Source organism: Siniperca chuatsi, linkage group LG16 (genome assembly GCF_020085105.1).
Source record: "Siniperca chuatsi isolate FFG_IHB_CAS linkage group LG16, ASM2008510v1, whole genome shotgun sequence".
NCBI classification, from domain to species: domain Eukaryota; kingdom Metazoa; phylum Chordata; class Actinopteri; order Centrarchiformes; family Sinipercidae; genus Siniperca; species Siniperca chuatsi.
The window spans coordinates 22,798,994-22,818,502 of NC_058057.1; the positions used below are offsets into that span (position 1 = coordinate 22,798,994).

The 19,509-nt window shown below is 37.6% G+C and overlaps 1 protein-coding gene across 2 annotated transcripts in view; it reads left to right on the top strand.

Annotated features, from left to right (window-relative positions):
• The window catches only part of LOC122862811 (exostosin-1), a 232,205-nt gene that overhangs the window by 192,278 nt on the left and 20,418 nt on the right, over positions 1-19,509 (top strand). For both annotated transcript variants that reach the window (XM_044168517.1, XM_044168518.1), the window contains 5 exons: positions 1,817-1,936; positions 7,802-7,934; positions 13,088-13,206; positions 14,060-14,155; positions 16,579-16,677. In XM_044168517.1, coding sequence (XP_044024452.1) covers positions 1,817-1,936; positions 7,802-7,934; positions 13,088-13,206; positions 14,060-14,155; positions 16,579-16,677 — 567 coding nt within the window. The remainder of the gene's footprint in view (positions 1-1,816; positions 1,937-7,801; positions 7,935-13,087; positions 13,207-14,059; positions 14,156-16,578; positions 16,678-19,509) is intronic.

Below are 19,509 nucleotides of genomic sequence, written 5' to 3' on the forward strand. Positions count from 1 at the left end.
CCCTTTTCAGCTTCATTGTCAATCTGAGCGGGGCAGCTAAGGGCACGTCTGACCTCATCAAGGAGGTAGTTTGTTTTTCTCCAAATAGAGCATCAAGAGAGCATCCTGCTCCGTCTTCCTGGCATATCAGGATGTTTAGCTCCCTGGTCAGGTTGCCAGGACCCTCGTCTCCCTTGATTTCATCCCTCCACTGCCTCTCCCTGAGGGTGTTACTGCTGCAAGCCACAAGCCAGCTGCTCATGTCTTCCATGACAATGCAAGTTGGGACCTCAGCTTGCCTCTGGTGCACCAGGAAGAGGATATTTGGGCTCTGAGCAGGTCTGTAGTTTGTTGGTACTTCGCTGTTGCAGAACTCTTTTGAAGTAGCTGAACAGGATGAGGCACAAAAACACAACTTGAAATGTATCCAGAGATTAATATCTTTCTGGAGCAATATATGATGTATGGCAAGGTGATTCAATACTACAGAGATGAAAAGTTGACTCATTGAAGCTTGAATCTTAATTAGGTTTCTGTGTCATAACAACTGGAATGATTTGACAAATAAGCTCCATTGTAGTGCTGAAATTATTAATTGATGAACAGAAAATTAATTGCTGACAAGTTTGATAGTAGATCAGTTGTTGAAGTCAACATTTTCTCGTTCCAGCTTCTAAAATGTGATGATTTCTCTGTTTTGTATCACTCTAAATTGAATATCTTTGGTTTTGGAGTGTTGATTGGTCAAATAAAGCAAGTTTCAAAACGTCACCTTGGGCTCCAGTGATGGTCATTTTTCAATATTTCCTAACATTTTATAGACTAACTGATTGATTCCCAATCCCAGGGGGTACTTCTTTACTTGCCAGGGGGTTTGTGAAAAGATTGTGGAGTAGCTCAGCTAACTTGAAAAAAAACATTATGATTTTGGAAAATATATAAACATATTCACATATTTGCATTTAGAAGGAAAAATAAACACACGAATAAGATCACAAAATGGTGTGAGACTGATCCTCACGATATTTATCGTCAAAATAACCAACAAACTACCAGCTACAACAGGCTGACTACACAGCTGCGTCAGCTATAACACCTGAACAGCCCTTGCTGCCAATGAGAGTGTGTGAGAACTATTTAGCAAGCAAGCGGAGAGGGTGAAATAGATAGTTAATATTAATAGAAAAGTGTTTGAAATGTGTAACTTTCCTGTCCCTCCATGTCGTGTCAGTGTGAATGCAAACTGAACCAAACCCACTGAAAAAAGAAACCAAGTCTAAGCATCAACAATTCCAAGGTTCACTGTCGTGTATGGAAAAATATTGTAAAAATGTTCACTTTTGTACATCTAAAAATATTAAATAGAGTCCAATTTTAAAAAAGATTTAAAAGAATACATTTGGAACATGACAGGCGGTGTCAGTGAAGGGGTACTTGGGGACATGTCAGACAAAAAGGGTTGGGAACCACTGCTCTGAAGCATCCATTGATATGAACCTGTTTTACTGGCCCTTTCTGGTAGACACACTACCATAAGGTGTGAATACAGTATGAGAGATGGACAGCAGGTGGTTTAGTTACCATATTACCCTGGGGATAAGCTAGTTGATGGACAGAGTAAGATGTGGGGGTAAAAGAGTCTTGAGGGAAGGAAGAATTCCCTTTAATCTTCTCTGCATGTCTACAAAATTACTTATGCTTCCCCCACCTGTCTGCCTGGTTTTACGCTTCTTTTTCTCCACACACCGATTCTCATTCCCTCACTCAACATTGTTTAAAATCTAACGTAATCTATCTCACTCTTTTTTTGTGTGTCCTCTTGCTTTTCTTCCTCCAGGTTCCCTCTATTACCCGGTCTGTGGGCCATAACAGGATCTTGGCTCTCCGCCAGCAGACTCAGTTCCTCTGGGACGCCTACTTTTCTTCTGTAGCCAAAATCGTCTTAACTACACTGGAGGTAAGCTTGAAAAAAATTGTCTTAATTGGAGTTTTGGATTCAGTGTTGTCAGGAGAGCTTTACTTAATCAACCAAACTGCTATGTCTTGTTCTATACTGTACATTGCCGCTGGCTATGCATCACCTCCTGAAGATAAACTTTTAAAAGAAATCTTCCTCCGGTTGTCAGTTATGGTTTTTGACCATTTTTATCCAAAGAAGGTTAGCTGAATGTTCCCCCTCTTTTCCAGCAATGTTCGGCTTCATATTCATACATTTCCACCCAGAAGCTGCTCAGAACAAGCAGTCTTCTAATAATAACCACAGAGTATAGTTCCTTTATAACTGGGGTGTTCCATTAATATAATGTGTTAAAATAAAAGTATTGATTAGTTCAGCTTTAAATGATTCTATTTAGTTTACTGCGTAATGGTTACATGAACAAACTTGAAAACTATTGGACAGAGAGCCAATTTTGAGACATTTGCTACTGTATAGGGTTTTTGGCAATGAATTAACATGAAGAATAATTAGTCCATCTTATTAGCATGCTGTATAAGGAAGAGTGAAATATTAAAAACACTTTACACCTTAGACCTTAATTTGTTTTATCTTCTTTTAAGAACATTTAATGAAATACAACCAACATCCCTGGTAAATATCAGTAAGGGGCCGGACAAACTTTGACAAAGAAAAGTAACATTGATCTTAGCATAACATATAGCCTGAAAACAAGCATTTTGATTCCTGAAATCCAAATACAATGTGAGCATGAGAGGCAGTGTGAAGTGCTACATGCGAAGGAGGTCTGAGCTGCCTGGCAGCCCTCAGGTTAGAGAGGCTGCACTATGTGTATGTGGGTGTATATTCCTGTTCCAAAGACTAGAAAGGTAGAGGCTGGCTCATTAAATGTCCTCGCTATAGCTCAAGTGTAGAAAATGAACTTGTCTCATTGGCCTATAAGAGCCTTCCTCCTCTCATTTTATTCTCTGTTGTTGTTAGTTCACATCCTCACAGCCTTGATTCAGTCCTCAGGGACTATTTGCTCTCTGTAGCATCTTTGAATACAGACACAGAACATAATAATCCTCTTTATTACCACCACCATCAGCAGCAGCATCATCATCACATAAACATCAGTACAATCACTATCATCTCTCTTGTAGCACACATAATTGTTTGCAATCATCACCTCTACCACAAATACTAAAAGCATTATCACCATCACTTTCTATCATCATGTCCTTCATTGCAATAACATTGAAGTCTCCATCATAACTCAACTTCAGGCTTGTTCAGACAGGATTAGTGTTTTAAACAAAATCTGATATATAATTACTAACATGGGACATCAGTTATTTGCATACACATGAGAATGAACTTAGAATCACTGTATTTTGTCCACAGTTTAATGGCTGAGATGTTGTAGAAATGAGTGTGTACATGAGTACAAATATAAAGTTTTAAGGTGTATTTTTTCCCACCACATGAATTTAAAGTTAATTGTCATACAGTACATGTTTTGATGAATTGCACTTGCAAAAAAATCAGCCGTTTGAGAGTTGCTTAAGTAATTATAATTGAGTATAAATATTACTAATGGGGGAAAAAATCCCTGTAACAGCATCAGAACACATTACCAATTTAGATTTAGTCGTTATCTATAACGCATTGTGCTTTTAAGTGGCTTATATTAAACTTGGTGTAATCAACCAAGCAATCAAGCTTCATGATTTAAAGCAAGCCAGTGTAAATTTAGCTGAACATTAACAACTATAGCTACAAGTAGCAATTACAGAATGATGTTAAATGCTCAAATATAGGATTAAGATAAGGATTTGCTGTACTTGCCTTAAGCTGTCATGCATTCAACAAATATTCAGTGGATTAGAGTAATAGAAATGTAGAACATGTGTCATTCTACCAAGGAGCCCACTATGTTTAAGTATGTATGTTTAAGTGTTTGCGTGAAGCCTACTATTTAACAAGGGCCATATATTCAGAGTGAATATGAATCTGTCTGTTAACAGATCAAATATTGATGTCATATTGTATGTACAGCTTAATAATATGAACATTACTCAAACTGCAGCATTTTTTTTCTCTTCAAATCACAGCAAAAACAATGCTAGCAGGGTATGAAATTAGACAGAAGCCCACTGACAGCCATATACTGCTGGCCAGATGTGCTAAAAACTCAGAGCCAGCACGCCACCAGGCTAAATGGGTGAAATGAGGCGTTGTTGATAACTGTACCACATACTGCAAGCCTGACAGTTGGTGTCAGGAGGTGTTTGTGTTTGTGTGTGTGTGTGTGTGTGTGTGTGTGTGTGTGTGTGTGTGTGTGTGCCAAGCCAATTTTCCACAGATCAGTAGACAACTCTGGAGTCAGAGGAAAAAAAAGAAAACCAGAATGCCTAAACAATGTGTTCTTCCATACATTGTTCTCTGTTTCTCTATGTATTTAAAATGAAATAGATGTTAAAGTAGAGTTGAAAATGTTAATAACATATTTTATTTAAGTCAAAGTAGTCTTGTTTTTAAAAATCTTACTCACTGTGGATATCACTTATCAATTATCAAAAATCGTTCAAATCAAAACATAGTCGAGCATTTTGTTACTTTTAAATTCTTTACACCTTCACAATAAATCCCCTAGTTAGTGGTCACTTAAAATTAGATAAAGAAACTTAGAATTAAAGATTAAAACTATAAAAACTATTTCTGTCAGCTATGAGCTTCATTTAAAAGCTATAATGTATTTTACCATTTTTTATGTCATTCTGTCAAAAGATAGAAGATAGAACTTTATTTATCCCGAGGGAAATTGTTGTGCAGCATTTGCAGTACAAAGTAGGAAAGAGTGCACATATAAAGAGCGCAAAATATAAAATATCAATAAACAGATATCCAAAATCCAAAATATACACAATGCCAAAAATGTTAACAGTAGGGATCATAAGTTGCTCATATCTCAAGTTGCTTCTTGGTGAGTTGTATATAGATATGTATGAGAATATATGTATAAGCATGTCCATGATATTGGACTATTACCGTCGTTGCACATTATGCCCCATTATGTCCTGTAAAACAGAAAGTTGTAATGATTGTAATCCAAGGAGAGACATCCGGCGAGAAAGATAGAAACTATAGAGAAGTCCATCAAAAAAATGACATCAGAAAAGGTTTTTTGGTTTCCAGTTGTATAAATGTAATTCCAGTCACTCTATTGGCTGTCAGCAGCATAAAAACAAAAAGACCAGCAATGAGCCTTGAAAATCCTACATACTGTAGGTCTAACACTAGTATTCACACACTCATGCATATGCTTATCTCATGCTGACTTGATAAATCATGCTACTATGGCGTAATAACACTTTAGCACCAAGTAAATTAAGCCTTCACACCTTTAGTGGAGAGAAAATGAATTAAATGAGAGAGGAAGAAAAGAGGAAAACAGAACTAGTGGTTGTGAGTGTGTATCACTCTTTCATTCCTGCCATGACACACATATGTGTCTTGTGTGTGTATGTAAAATCACTCAGGTACTGTGCTTAAGTACAAATTTGAGGTATTTGCATTTCAGTTGAGTATGTCCATTTCATGCTACTTTATACTTCTACTCCACTACAATTCAGGGGGAAATATTGTACTTTTTACACAACTACATTTATTTGCAGCTACTAGTTACTTTACAAATTAAGATTTTAGATAAAAAACATATGAAGAGCTTATAACATATGATACGTTGTTATAGATTAAACTATCTAACAGTATAAAAAAACTGTAAAATGCTACTTACACTTTATATGGTAATTCATTAATATAATATGTAACAGTTTAACACTCAAAGAGGCTATTTAACTTTTACTTTTGATCCTTTAAGGACATTTTGCTAACAATACTCTCCAACATGTCCTCCAAATTAAACGGCAAAATACGTTGTTTGTCCATGTCCTCTAGAACGACACAAAGAAGGTTTTCTGGTCTGACGGCCCTATCAGCCGGGCGACATCATTTGTCTGTGCTTTTTGAAACCATTACAAGTCATCGTTGAACAATAAATCTGTTTTATGATGTCGCAATGGCTAAGGTTATGTTTTGTTAGGTTTAGACACAAAAGCAACTTGGGTAGGTTTATGGAAACATCGAAGTTTGGGTTGAAATAAGTACTTCGCTAACGTTAGGGGACCGTCGTCATTATGGTTACAATAATGTAAAAACATGTGGAATAAGTTAGGGAACGATCCTGATCATGCTGGACTTTGTCGCTCTGTAATAACGTCAAGGGGCAGTCTAATGTGTATGTACTTTTACTTTAAAATTTCTTTCAAATTCATCTCAAGATAAAACACAGTCCTTATTGTGAGCAGTTTCATGTAGGATCTATTGGTAGTAAGAAAATAGGTCCTACATGAAACTGCTCACAACAAATCTGTGGATTATCTTGAGTAACCGGGTCATGATTTCTGGAAAGAGACATTGCTGTTGAGTTTATCAAATGTGTTTTTTTGGCGCTCACACCAAAACAATCTAGATGGATAAATGGCACTACAGGTAAGAGGAAAAATATGTATTTTTGATTTTGGGTTGAACTGGGTTGAACTGTCCCTTTAAGTAAAGGATTTTAATCCTTCCACCACTCATGTGAACAGAGTCCTTAAAGAAGCTTCACATTTTAAAGCTTTTATAACACTATGTCATTTTAAAATGAATAGTGATACCTGAGTATAATTACAGGAAACAAATGACATCCTTGTTGCTGAACTTTAGACATCTGTGTATCAGAGGCCCAGCAGCAGGTTGAAGTTGTGTCATTGGTCTTCCTCTAAGGCCCCCTGAAGACTCACGCTCACAACACTCAACCAACTAACCTGACCTTTGGTAACAAGCCAGATGGATAATATTAGCTAAATAACTAATGGACTCCTCATGTTGGGAGTAAGTTGATGCCCCAAGTGAAGGAGTTCAAGTATCTCAGGTCTGTTCTGTGGAGTCAGTCCCCTTCTAGAGAGTTCCCCAAGCACCAGCTGCAGCTAAACATCTGGCTACTTATATTTCCAAATATTAGTGCATGTCTGGAGGGGAGAGAGTGTAAAGAGGCCATTGTGAGGAAGGTTGTGTTATCTTGAATGAGCCATATGATCTGCCCTTGTGCTCATACGGCCAGTGTATTGTTTCTGGAGCTGATATGATCATAGAAAATAGAAATATAATCATGATAGAATACATTTTCCATTGTTGTTTATTCCTGAATTGGCTTTAAATTCAATTCCACATAGTACTTTAAGTGTGTATGTGTGGTTCTTTTGTCCTGTGAAAACTGTGAAATCTCCAAAACATACATTTTCCATGTACCCCAAAAAAAAGCCTTGTTTTCAGCTTTGTGACAATATATTTAACCTAACACGATGTTTTTTAAAATGTTAATTTAGCTTAAGAAGCAAGAGAACTGAACCATAAAGGAAAGAGGTTCATCTGACAAATTCTAAAATGCCTAATTTGGAGGTACATGGTTTTCTTTGGACATGATATTATATTGTATTATACAGTAATTGTATGGATGGATACTGAGTGACTGGCACCTCTAAGTTAACTCTGTTAAATTTGGAAAGCCGTGTGTCTGAAATAAAGAGACAAATAGGAAGAAAAGGAAATGATTGAACTAATCACATATTTGTCTTTCTTTTCCTCTTGTCACACCTTCATATGTTCACTTATCTTCACTCCACCTCATATTTTCTCTCCCCTCTTCCTCACTGCCTTTGTGTTTTCGTATTTTGTTCTTGACCTTTTGTAATTTCCTTCTTTTATTCCTCATCTTTCTCATCACATGCTTTCTTCTCCTTCTGTTTTTGCTGTACTTCCTCTGTCTCTTCCGTCCAGATCATCCATGACCGCGTCGACTCCCATGTGTCCAGAAACCGGTTGTTGTGGAATTCCCTACCTGGTGGTCTCTATGCACTTCCCCAGTACTCAAGTGACCCTGCCCAGTTCCCTTTTTACTATGCTATACTGGGTAAGTGTTGATCTCGTCACAGTAGGAGTTTGGCCTGATTTGCTTGGATGTTGCTGTAATTGGTAGTTTCACTTACAACTTTTGTCCAAACACGACCAATTCAAAAACCTTAAGGAAACATTCAGAAAATGTATGTATGTGAAAAATAGACAAAGGTTTTATTTTATTGATAAATTCAACTATACAACATTGGTTTGCTTACTCCCAAATAGAATTTCATTTTCAATAGATGGCTCCTTACTTAATTACTTACTTACTCCAGCTTTAGTGGTAATTTTGAGTAGTTTGGCCCATTGATTTGGCCTGTTTATCAACACTGTAAACAAACAGTTCATGGAGGCAATTAAGGTACTTTAAAACTCTTGGCGCCCAATTGCCGCAATTTGCGTCAACATTCGTATTCCTCTGAGTCAGAACTCAGTCAAATCTGTCAAACGCACAGGCATAATATACTTAGACTTACACTTCACTATGATATCATTAGCTCTGATTCCATTGTGAATAAAAGTTCATAAATCCGCTTAGAAATCATAATAAAAAGAAGCTCCTTGTAACCCCAGAATTTGCCGGAGAATCATCACATTTTTAAGTTTTCTTCAGTATCAAAGTAATCCAGTCATAGCTGTCCATGGGTACTTTGCACACAGGAACTGCTAACAGCCAATTTTCTAAAATGTAAACAAATATAGGCTAACAAAACAGGGTTCAAATTGTAGCTCACAGCTAACTAACCACCTCCATGGCAACATTATAATTCCTTTTTACATTCCCAAAGCCCCCCCAAATTATGTTCCATAACTTAGAGAATGATAGATGGGGCAGGTGTTGGGGAGTGCAGTTGTCCAAATGGGAAAAATATAAAGGAAAATGAAAGGAAAGAAAATAAATAATATTGGTTTTTAAAGTGTCAATCAACAAAGTTCACTATTTTTCTCCCCATCGTTGGCACTAAGAAATTGCAGTGGTGTTTCTTCACTGCTCTTGCCAAAGATCACCTGTCAATCAGTGTGATTTTCTCTTAATGTAGCTGAAAGTGCAGTTGTGCAAGTTCCAAGTTTTTCTTCAGTTTATTCCAAGTGAGCTGTTGCTTCTGCCACCAAGAGTTTGCCTGGAATATAAATATCAGAGACCAGAGGCTGGTTGCTGGTTGTTTAGAACAGCAAACATAAAAGCAGCACATTTACAAGCTCACCTCATGATATAGATTGAATCGCTGGTTAGAATAAGCAAAATGTACAATAATATATGTAAAAATATATACTTGTTGTAAGCTGCTATTGAAGCAGATTTCAGAAACTTAAAGCTGCAGGCAAAGAGTGAGGAGAAAGTGGCCCGGATTGTGTATATGTATACGTGGGTGTGTATTGATATGCATACAGACTGGAGTGATTCTCAACAGACTGAGGCTGTAACTCAGATCGATGTTTGTCTTTCTCTGAGGACTTGTGGACACAGGGGCTAAGGGAGAAAGAAGGGAGGGATTGAGGGATAGATGGAAATATAGGGCAGTTTGGTTTATGCCACAGCAGTAAATCACTATTTTAGCTGCTGCCATCTCCAATGCTGCTGCTCTGGGAATAACTTGTCGTCAATGCCGTGTGTACGACGGTCTCACTCTGCTACCTTCCCATAACTTTTGATGGCAAAGCAGTTGCAACTTCTGCCTGATAGTTTGAAAAAGTTGGACTTACTGCTCAGATGTAGTGGCCTCAGGAGCTGTAAGAATATCTTGATTTGATGACTCAAGTTACATCTTTACTTTAGTTTGTGCAAAGTTGTGCTGTTACGTTTGCTGTGGAGCTACTTTAAGCTGTGTGTGTGTGTGTGTTAGCTTTCCAATGTGTTTCCTGTTGAGAATCTGGCTGGTTTGGCACACATACACTTACACACACATATGTCGGCTGCCCTTGCCAGCAAATAACTCCACAATTATCTTTTAATGGGCTTTAAGGCTACGGCACACGTAAGGACATACCTTTACAGTGGAGAGTATGATGAATGGGACTAGACTGACCAAAAAACAGCGGAATAACGATGCCCATTTAAAATATACTAATTGTTTCTCTTTTTAGATAATGTCGAACATAAATATGTGCACATTCTTTGCCACTACCTGATTTTGTGAGGAGAAGAGTTGCAATGCAAACATTTCTCAGAGGCAGAGGTGTTGGAAGCACTCCTGGGTAGAGCCAAATAATAATAAGAAAAGCTTCTCTTAAGGTGCATTAACATGTATTAGATAGTACATTTTATTGCCAGGTATAGTATTAGATTAGTATTAGTAGTATAGTATTATACCTGGCAATAAAATGTGTCTCCCATTAAAACCTTGAAACCTTATTTATGCTAAATCATTAGGTTATTTTTGTTTGTTTGTTTTTTCTGATTGAACGCTATAATTTTGTGCAGCTTCAAAGCCGGTATCACAATATCACAACCTTTGTCTGGTGCACACATCAAAATGTGCAGCTCCTTGAGGGCAAGTGTGCTCTTACTTTTGGAAGCAATCCTTTGTATGACTTTTGTTAAATTTGTAAAATTGCATGATTTTTTTTTTTTGGCCCCATAGAAAATAATGAGAAAAGTCTGGGAGGAATTCTAAAACTGAAACATTTAAACCATCTATTTCTTTTTACATCCAAAGCGCTGAAGTGTCTGAAACATTCCAACGCACTCTTTTTCTTTTTCACCATCCTTCTCCGTTTATATAAATTTAAATTCAGCAAAACACACATAATGCAATGCATTCTGACTGCTTATTCATAATTTTACGTATGCATTTTTTTAAAACTTAAACATTGGTTAGAATATGACATAGCCATGGCCACGCTTTTATTGGTCTTGCTGAGCAATGCAAATGACTATATCACCTCCTAAATTTGATTAGTGTGCTGTCTGTTACAAGCCACATGAACACTGTCGATATCTTGCATGCCTATTGTTATATTATTAATTAATGGGCAGCAATGGTTTCATTTGATTTTCACTCATTTGCTTCGGAACATTGGATTTGTTTCTTTTGCTCTCACAGAGAATACCTCGTCAATGCTTGGCAACTATGTGTCTGCTATTTCTTTTAAGGCCAGTACCGGACGATGCAATACCTCTTTAATGACACCTGCAGATGCAATAGAGTGAAGGGTAATAAGATATTGACACAAGTCTGCAGACAGTCACAAAAATACAGAAAGCTGTCCACTCACCAGACCCCAGCTTTTACTGAAAAAACATATCCCTTCCCAGGCAGTTTAAGACCCATTCACACAATGATTCATGTGACTCTAACAACTCTCACAGCCACGTGGACTAACCCACATGTGACCTCACTCTCAAGGTGTGAACGACCCCGCAGAGAAGGGAGGCAAAACAGAGGCCACTATTTAAAGACTACTACCTCTTACTTCGGGTTATGATCCAAAAATGCAAGTCCTACACTTCCCACAGTGCAATTGGTCTTTTGTTAGACCTTCACGAAAGAATAAATGATTCTAATTGGTAGACCAAATTGGCTGCAAACATTGCAGTAATAAAAGCAACTTCTGTAATTTCATAAAAATCAAGGTGGGATAGCTCTTGCCAAGAAAGCACAGATGAAACAGAAGGACTGAGCTTATTTCTGTGACCCTCCATAAGGGCAGACCTCGTGCTTCCATAAATACCGCTAAGCCCACCTGAGATGGCTGGTCAGGGGGCTCGGTGTCAGAGAGATGGATATAGCAACACTAAAGAGCACTCTGGCTCCACTTATCCATGAGGATGTGTATTCCCCTATTCCCATACCCACCCAACACTCGGCATGCCATGTGCCTGCAATCCTGGCCTTCTTTAGTTGTTGTGAATATTACGTGTGTCTGTGTGAGTTCCCACATCTGCCCCAATTTACCTATTGTGTGTTTTGAGCTTCTCACAGACGGCATCTAACTTTTTATAAGTAGTTTTTGAAAGCTGCAATATTTTTAAATGAAAAATGATTCAAATGACTATGTGTAATGTGAGAGGGGTTGTTTGTAGTGACAAACCCACTGAGTGTTTTACAGCCCACAACTTTACTGTTTTGGTTAACTCTAACCAGTTTCAAGCAGTGGCAGGCAACTATTTTCAGCAAAAACGACTTAGCTAGTTGTTTAGTTAGCGGCTAGTTAGAACGCAGTGCTAAAGAGCCAGATATTTCTCTCAGGAGTTAATGGAGACCACGGTGGAGGCACTGTGTGCATTTTGCAATTTACATGCACATTATAACCTGATTATTGTCAAAAAAAAAACAACAGATAAATAGTTTAATGAAAGAGTCCTGATATCCCTAATATCCTAAATTCGCATGATTTGTTTGATAATCAGATTAATAATCAGGAGTAAATCACCATCAGCACTCACTCAGCATGCAACAAAGATAGCTATGCTGCTTTTTGTGTAATCTTTTCTTTCATCTAAATTCAAAGATTGCGTGCTAATCACATTATTCTTACACCGAACATGAACATAACGCTGTTTACAGTGTCAAACAAGGCATTTCATAGTCAGAGTGTTTCGACTCTTATATGCTCTCCTATTCAAAGATACAGTAGGACATGAATGGATTCATTTATTGTGGAATAGAAAATGTATTCAGAAAATCCAATTGTAGAAGCCAATGCTTTATGTTATTGATTAATTTCTTTGGCACAGGCTGCCACAGGGGGAATCAATTTCCTCAACCCCATTTACCCATTGTACCGTATGCTGGGGATCATTTATCGAAGGTAGTAATTTAAAGTTTGGTTCCGCTTCATAATTTCTCTTTTTGTCCTGTTTGGTTCATTTGTTTGCCTCAATAAAATGCAAAAAAAGTAACTAACAAGAGCTGTTTTATTGTGAGGTTGTAGAAAATACAATTACTCCTTACAGGAACAAGTCAGCATGATTCACTAAAAGAGACACACAAAGCAAACTGTTCACCCTTGGATTAGACATGTTTACTCATGCTCAGTCATGGGAAGCGGGGGTATATATCCTGTCAGAAAGATTGATGACGGATGCAGCACAGAGCACTCTGTGTCCAGTTAACCATTAATGGAGCTTTATGGAGAGCTACATCTGCACAAATCTGTATTAAAAACCTAAATACAGTTGACCAATGACAACTGTTTCTGAAATGCGTGTGTGTGTGTGTCCAGGTAAGAGCCCATCGCAGCAGTTCACAGCTGTGATCCATACGGTTACTCCTCTGCAGTCCCAGATCTCCCCTGTGGTGAAGCTCATCATTGCTGTAGCCAAGTCCAAGTTCTGTGCACAGGTGGGAAGTGTGTCTGCATCTCACTGTGATGCTGTGCTGGTGCATCAAAGAGAAAATTATAACAAAACTGTATTAAATATGAACAGTCCTCTGCTTCTTCTCTTTTGCTTTCCTTCTCCTATTCATCCTTCTTCTTCCTTTTGTTTTTCTTCATAAATAATAAAATAAAATTTGATGATGGGGCACAGCCATTCCACAAATACAACAGGGTATTGGGGCCATTGTTAGGGAAGAAAAGATCTGTGATTTCAAGAATAAAGTCATAATCATACGGGAAACAAATCTCACATAGGATATTTTCTTCTCAAACTAACCTTTTACTCATAATATTATTCTCATAATAAGACTTTTTCCTCATAATATTCCTACTATATTTTCAACATGACTTTTTTTTGATACAATTAGTTGTATTGTCAAAAAATTGACTTTTGTCTTTCAATATTATGCCTATTAGACTTTTTTATATTGTGTTGACTTTTTTCTCAAAACATTTTGATTTTAGCCTTATAATTTTTGATTTGTCTTTCTTTGAAGTGACTCTATACTCTGCCGTACCTCCAACATTGTGTTTTTTTAATACACATACTTGCCTGACCTCTGTGCATGATAATATATGGGCATGACCATCACCTAACTAATGGTCCATTACAATTCATCATAAAATGATCACACAAGAAAACCCTGACTGACGAGAAGCTTTGCTTCTTAAAGATGAAAAATGCATCCTGAGATAGACTGTCTACAGTGACTTTATGAAAGATATCAGCTGTTTCAAAAACCTCTATGCAGAAACTAATGTATGAAGTTGATGGTTACATAATGTTAACAGACTCCATGTGCTTTTCCCATACAGATTGTGGTTTTATGGAACTGCAACAAGCCTTTACCTCCTAGGAACAAGTGGCCCTCCACCAGCGTGCCTCTCATTGTCATTGAAGGACAGACCAAGGTAACAGCTTTTTGCATCCATTATGTATTAAATGATACTTTGTTGCTTAGCAGTGAAGACATTTATCTCGCTTTTATAAAATGGATTTGCTCAAAGGTACTTTAGCCAAAGTTTGTAGGCAGTCTGCACCAGAAATTAAAGCACCAACCCTTTGTCTTCTAGCTGTTTTCTAGATATCACAAACCTAAATTGTAAGACGCTAGAAAGGAAGGATGAAAATGAAAATGCAAAAGAGATGTTCTGATGGAAGGCTCAGAGAATGACAAAAAATATAACACGCAGATCCATCAAGATCCGGGTTGGTTAGCAGTAGGATTTAATACCAGGAATTGATTTTGCAGTATTGATTGTACTCCAGTAGGGTTCACAATCACACTTAAATCATAACATGGTATATGTAAACTGTGTGTGTTATTGGTTATGTGTAACTTTTTTGTTTAAAATAACCAGTGTGTAACATTTAGTAGTAAGTATGTTTTCATTAGTGTATAATCACCTGAAAATAAGAATCGTGTTTTCATTACCTTAGAATAAGCCATTTATATCTACAGATGGAGCGGGTCCCCTTCCACAGGGGCCGCCATGTTGCACCGCCATGTTTCTACAGTAGCCCAGAACGGACAAACCAAACACTGGCTCTAGATAGGGCCTTTCATGTTTTTCGTGAGTTTCGCGGCCACCGTAGTTTCTCCTACATCCTTGGAAGGGGAGGATGAGCAAACAGTATTCAAAAGGTTGCAAATTGCAATTTCACCACTAGACGCCACTAAATCCTACACACTGCTCCTTTAAAACTTACTTGAAAGTTTAAATAAAGAGGTCCAGACAGCAATCATGATACACATTGCATAAGCCAGTGAGATGGAGGATTCTTATTTTTGAAAATAATAAACTTGTCATCAGATATTAAAGCCTTCAACACATTAACTGTGATCCCACTATTGGATTATTTTCCTAAGAGGATAAGAGAGGCCAGGGATGTGACAGCATGAGCCTGATCACCTTCAGCCTTTAGCTTTGAGGTTGGAATAGTCAAAATGTCTCCTGAGGATTCACCCAGACTCATTAAGATGTAAAAGACATGATATCTGTTCAACTTAAGAGAAATCAGCTAAATTTTGAATTATAAAACCTCAACGTCACCAGTGTAGAAAGCTAAAATAGAGCTAAAATTATCCTGATGTGCATTTGAGTGCATATCCTGAGTTCTGCAATAACTACAGGGAGGAATTCTACATCATTTAGAGCTTCACTTCAGGATAAATGATTCAGGAAATTAAGCAAATACCCTTGAGAACACCAGATGTTCAGACCCTTGTGGGTTGTTATTATATTAAAACCCAAAGAAAAACAAGAGCGGACCCTCACTAAGGCTCATTGAGGCTGAAATGTGTCAGTCAGTTTTAACTTTTCAAACTGTCACTGAAAATGAAAGACTTGTTTTCTCTATTACTGCCAAGTGCTTCAGACTCTCTTTGGCTTTTATTAACATTCTTGTATTGTAAGTACTCAGTCCATTGAGCATGTTTAAATGTTTTCTGCAGACGTTTCTGCACCAAGTGGCACTTATAAATACTTGGTCTTTTATTCTGTTGTTTATAAGTGTCCTGTGAATATTGTTGTAATCACAATACTGATTCTTTGCTGATATTATGATAGTGACCATTTTTTTACCTAAATTCCTTCCCAATGCTACTCCTAAAGAGGCCTCCTCAAAACCTTTTCTTAAATCTTCATCAGAAGTTCCCACAATTTTGAGGCTTTGTATACTACACACATCAGTATCAATAGTATCTACTTCGTGAAATACTGAAAGTACAAAGTTTTTTAACCAGTATAGTCAGATGGATTTTAAAGGCCCTGATTACCCTCACAGGTGTTTTCAATTATTTAAGCTGATTCAACCTCTCCACAGGACTGTGGGGGTGTGTGTTTGACTGACATCTCCCTCACTGTTTCCTGTTAGTTTTGTCACACCTGTTAGGGTGGAAAAATTTACACCTTCTCTTTTTTCCCCAAATCAATCTGAGAAGTGATTAAACCATTTAAAATGAAAAACACCTGTGCGTTTATTGGCTACCTTCCTGAAAATTTACCATTATACTCTTCTCACACTGAACATTTTGTTTTGTGAAACATAACTTTTCGCATTAATAATAACAGCATTTAAATTTTTGGGTGGCCACCTTCTGGTTTGGGCCTGTCGCCAAGGTGGGGGCATCGGTGTGCAATGCTCGCCCATGGTGCATTGCGTGTCCCCCCCCATTACACACCCCACCAGCTCCCAAAATTAATTTTCAGGTAAAAGGAAAAAATTAGACTGATTAACAATTAGTGCATCCACTGCAATGTGTGAAAAGTCATTGTGAGTACTGAGGAAAGTTTTCATTGACTACTGTTGATTGATGGACCATGCATGTCAGACACAGCTGGTCCTGAGGAGAGTCCACACAGACACGTCGCCCGCAGGAAGGAGAGGTGCTGAGGGTGCTGCAGCAACCCCCCACCCCCAGGTGCCTGAGGTATATTTGTAATTATTTTTTTTGGTCACATTACAGCCCACATCTCTCAGTTCCTGTCACTGTGATATCTTTTGTTTTAATTATTGCGAGCTTTCCAGATGGTTTCCTATAGTATTTTGTATAGGGGCCTAAAATAATTAGGCCTTTAGATCTGTTGTGGCAAGTTTGGACTGGATTAAGAGAGCCTCTCTAGTATGAACAAAATAAATTTCAAATCCAACCAACAGCAGCACTTAAAGTGTGGTTTTATCATGAGTGACATCTCTGTGCTGTAGGTGGACTTATCTTGATGACTAAAGAACATTTCTTAACTATGCTGTTTTCATACTTTCATGTTGTTTCACTGACAGAATGCCATGTGGTTCTGTCAAGATGTGATTTACTATGTTGCAAGGGCATTATGAAAGTCTTTTGCACAAAAATGTGTAACTGCAATTCCGTGGTTTTATTGAAAGAACATTACATGCATAAATTGGTTTATTAAGAAAATCATACTGAATAAATATTGTGAATCTAGCAGAAGAATAATAATGCAACAGGTGCAGCAGCCTCACAACATTTCTATGAAAAAAATCAATCTATTGCTGAATTCTGTCCAAAAATATTGTTGAAATGAAATGGAAATATCTACAATATTTCGGATTGTGAGATGATTAATAGGTCAGGAAACAAGAAAAAACTGAAAAGCAAATTCTCGTTGGTGGAACTGCTAACAACTCAACATAACAAGGAGCCACGACAACACTGCTTTTTTTTAAAGGCCAGAAAGGTTAGAAACCACAGGTTTAACCTTTAATATTGTACTGTATTGTACCTCTTTCTTTGTTTTGTTTTGTTTTTCTTGCTCTGAAAAGTAACTACACTGCAATGTCAAATGAATGTAGTGGAGTAGAAGTAGCATAGATTTGAAATAGTCAAGTAAAGTACAAGTACCTCAAACTTAGTACTTGAATAATTGTAGTTACAATCCACCACTGATAAAAAAGCAAATACTGAGCCCTTATTGGAATACAATGTAAATAATACAAACTAGCATGTATGTTAACAGTTATAGAGAGACATCTAAGAATGATATAGAAGTATTGTACAGTAGAAAATGTTCTTTCCTGTATTAACTCAATTCTAATGCAGTGCTATTTCAGTTTTGATTGTCAGCTATTAGATTCAAGCCGGGAGTGTGACTTTGTTGGGTTTGTTCTCATTTACAGTCATACACGAACATAGGAACTCACAACTCTTATGGGATTTTTCACAATCTAAACAATTGAGCCTCTTCCGAAAAATCACATTCTCACTCACACACACACACACACACACACACACCGATCTCTCTCTCTCTCTCTCTCTCTCTCTCTCTCTCTCTCTCTCTCTCTTCAATCCTGTTGCTTTGTGGTCTAATTGCTTCTGTTTGTTTTCATGTAAATGTGTCCCCTTTGAAATACAAGAACAATGTTTCCACTGGTTACCATAAAATGTGTCTCAGAGGCTATATGCATGTGTGTGTGTGTCAGTACCGAACAGCGTCTATGGTCCTATAATTAGTCATGTGGTATATTGTCGTGCAGCCCAGACAGATGCTCTTCAGTGTATTTCATTTCAAGCGCTTGCTGTGTTTGTTCCCACTATAATAACTACACACACACACAGAAAGTTTGTGATTTGCCTCGACAGAGCACAGCAGCAGAGTCATTTGCTGTTGGTTATGAGTGTATGTACTCTGTAATGCTGAGTGGATATACTCCATCAGCAAGCTTTTACTTCCTGACTCTCTCTTTCCTGTACTTCTTTAACTCTGTGTTTGCTTCCACTCTCTTCATAATATACCATATCTACTCTTGAATTTATTTTGTTAATATCTCACAACTCCTCATATCTAAACGAGACAATAGGTTTCTTGTCCTTCATGGTATGAAAAAAAATACTTGATTAAAGTTAGGAAAAGATTGTAGTCGTAGTTAGAAGAACCCAACAAAGACTGTTGGTAGGAGGCAGGAAGCAAACCACGGCCTTAAGTGTCAAAATCAGATGCATTGTTCACCCAACCATCCACCTATACTACACCCACCTTTGCTTCTGAGAAAGGACAGTCATTATTTGCTACAAGCTACAAGAAGTCACTTGTCAGAAAGCATTTGAACAAATGACTGATGTTGTTCGTCTCAAAATATCTTGCCTTAAATGATCGCTGCTCACTGTTTGTTTTTTGTTTTGTTTTGTTTTTTGTTGGGGTTTTTTTTTTTTTACCATCATTTAAATGTGGTTTGAATCAGAATCAGCTTTATTGTCCAAATATGTTTAAGCATACAAGGGATTTGACTCCAGTTTCCAGACCGAAGAATCTCAAGTCAAGTCAAGTCAGTTTTATTTATATAGCCCAATATCACAAATCACAATTTGCCTCAAGGGGCTTTACAATCTGTACAGCATACAAAACCCTCTGTCCCTCAATTCAAATGAGGAAAAACACCAAAAAACCCTTTTAGCAGGGAAAAAAATGGAAGAAACCTCAGGAAGAGCAAAAGAGGAGGGATCCCTCTCCCAGGACGGACAGACACACAATAGATGTCGTGTGTACAGAATTGATTCACAACAGAAAATCATAGTATATACAATTATGATAAGAAAATATAGATTGTAAAACATAAATGAAGAGAATGGATCCAGGAGGACAATTGAGCAGCTTCAGGTGTCGCCCACTAAGTAGGATCTGAGCCACACCACCTCCTCTCCACCATAGAGACCTGGAAAGGGGGCAGGCCAGGAAAACACAGAAGAGGACAGCAGCATTCACACAGAGGGGAGAAACAAACAAACACACAGAGGGAGAGAGAG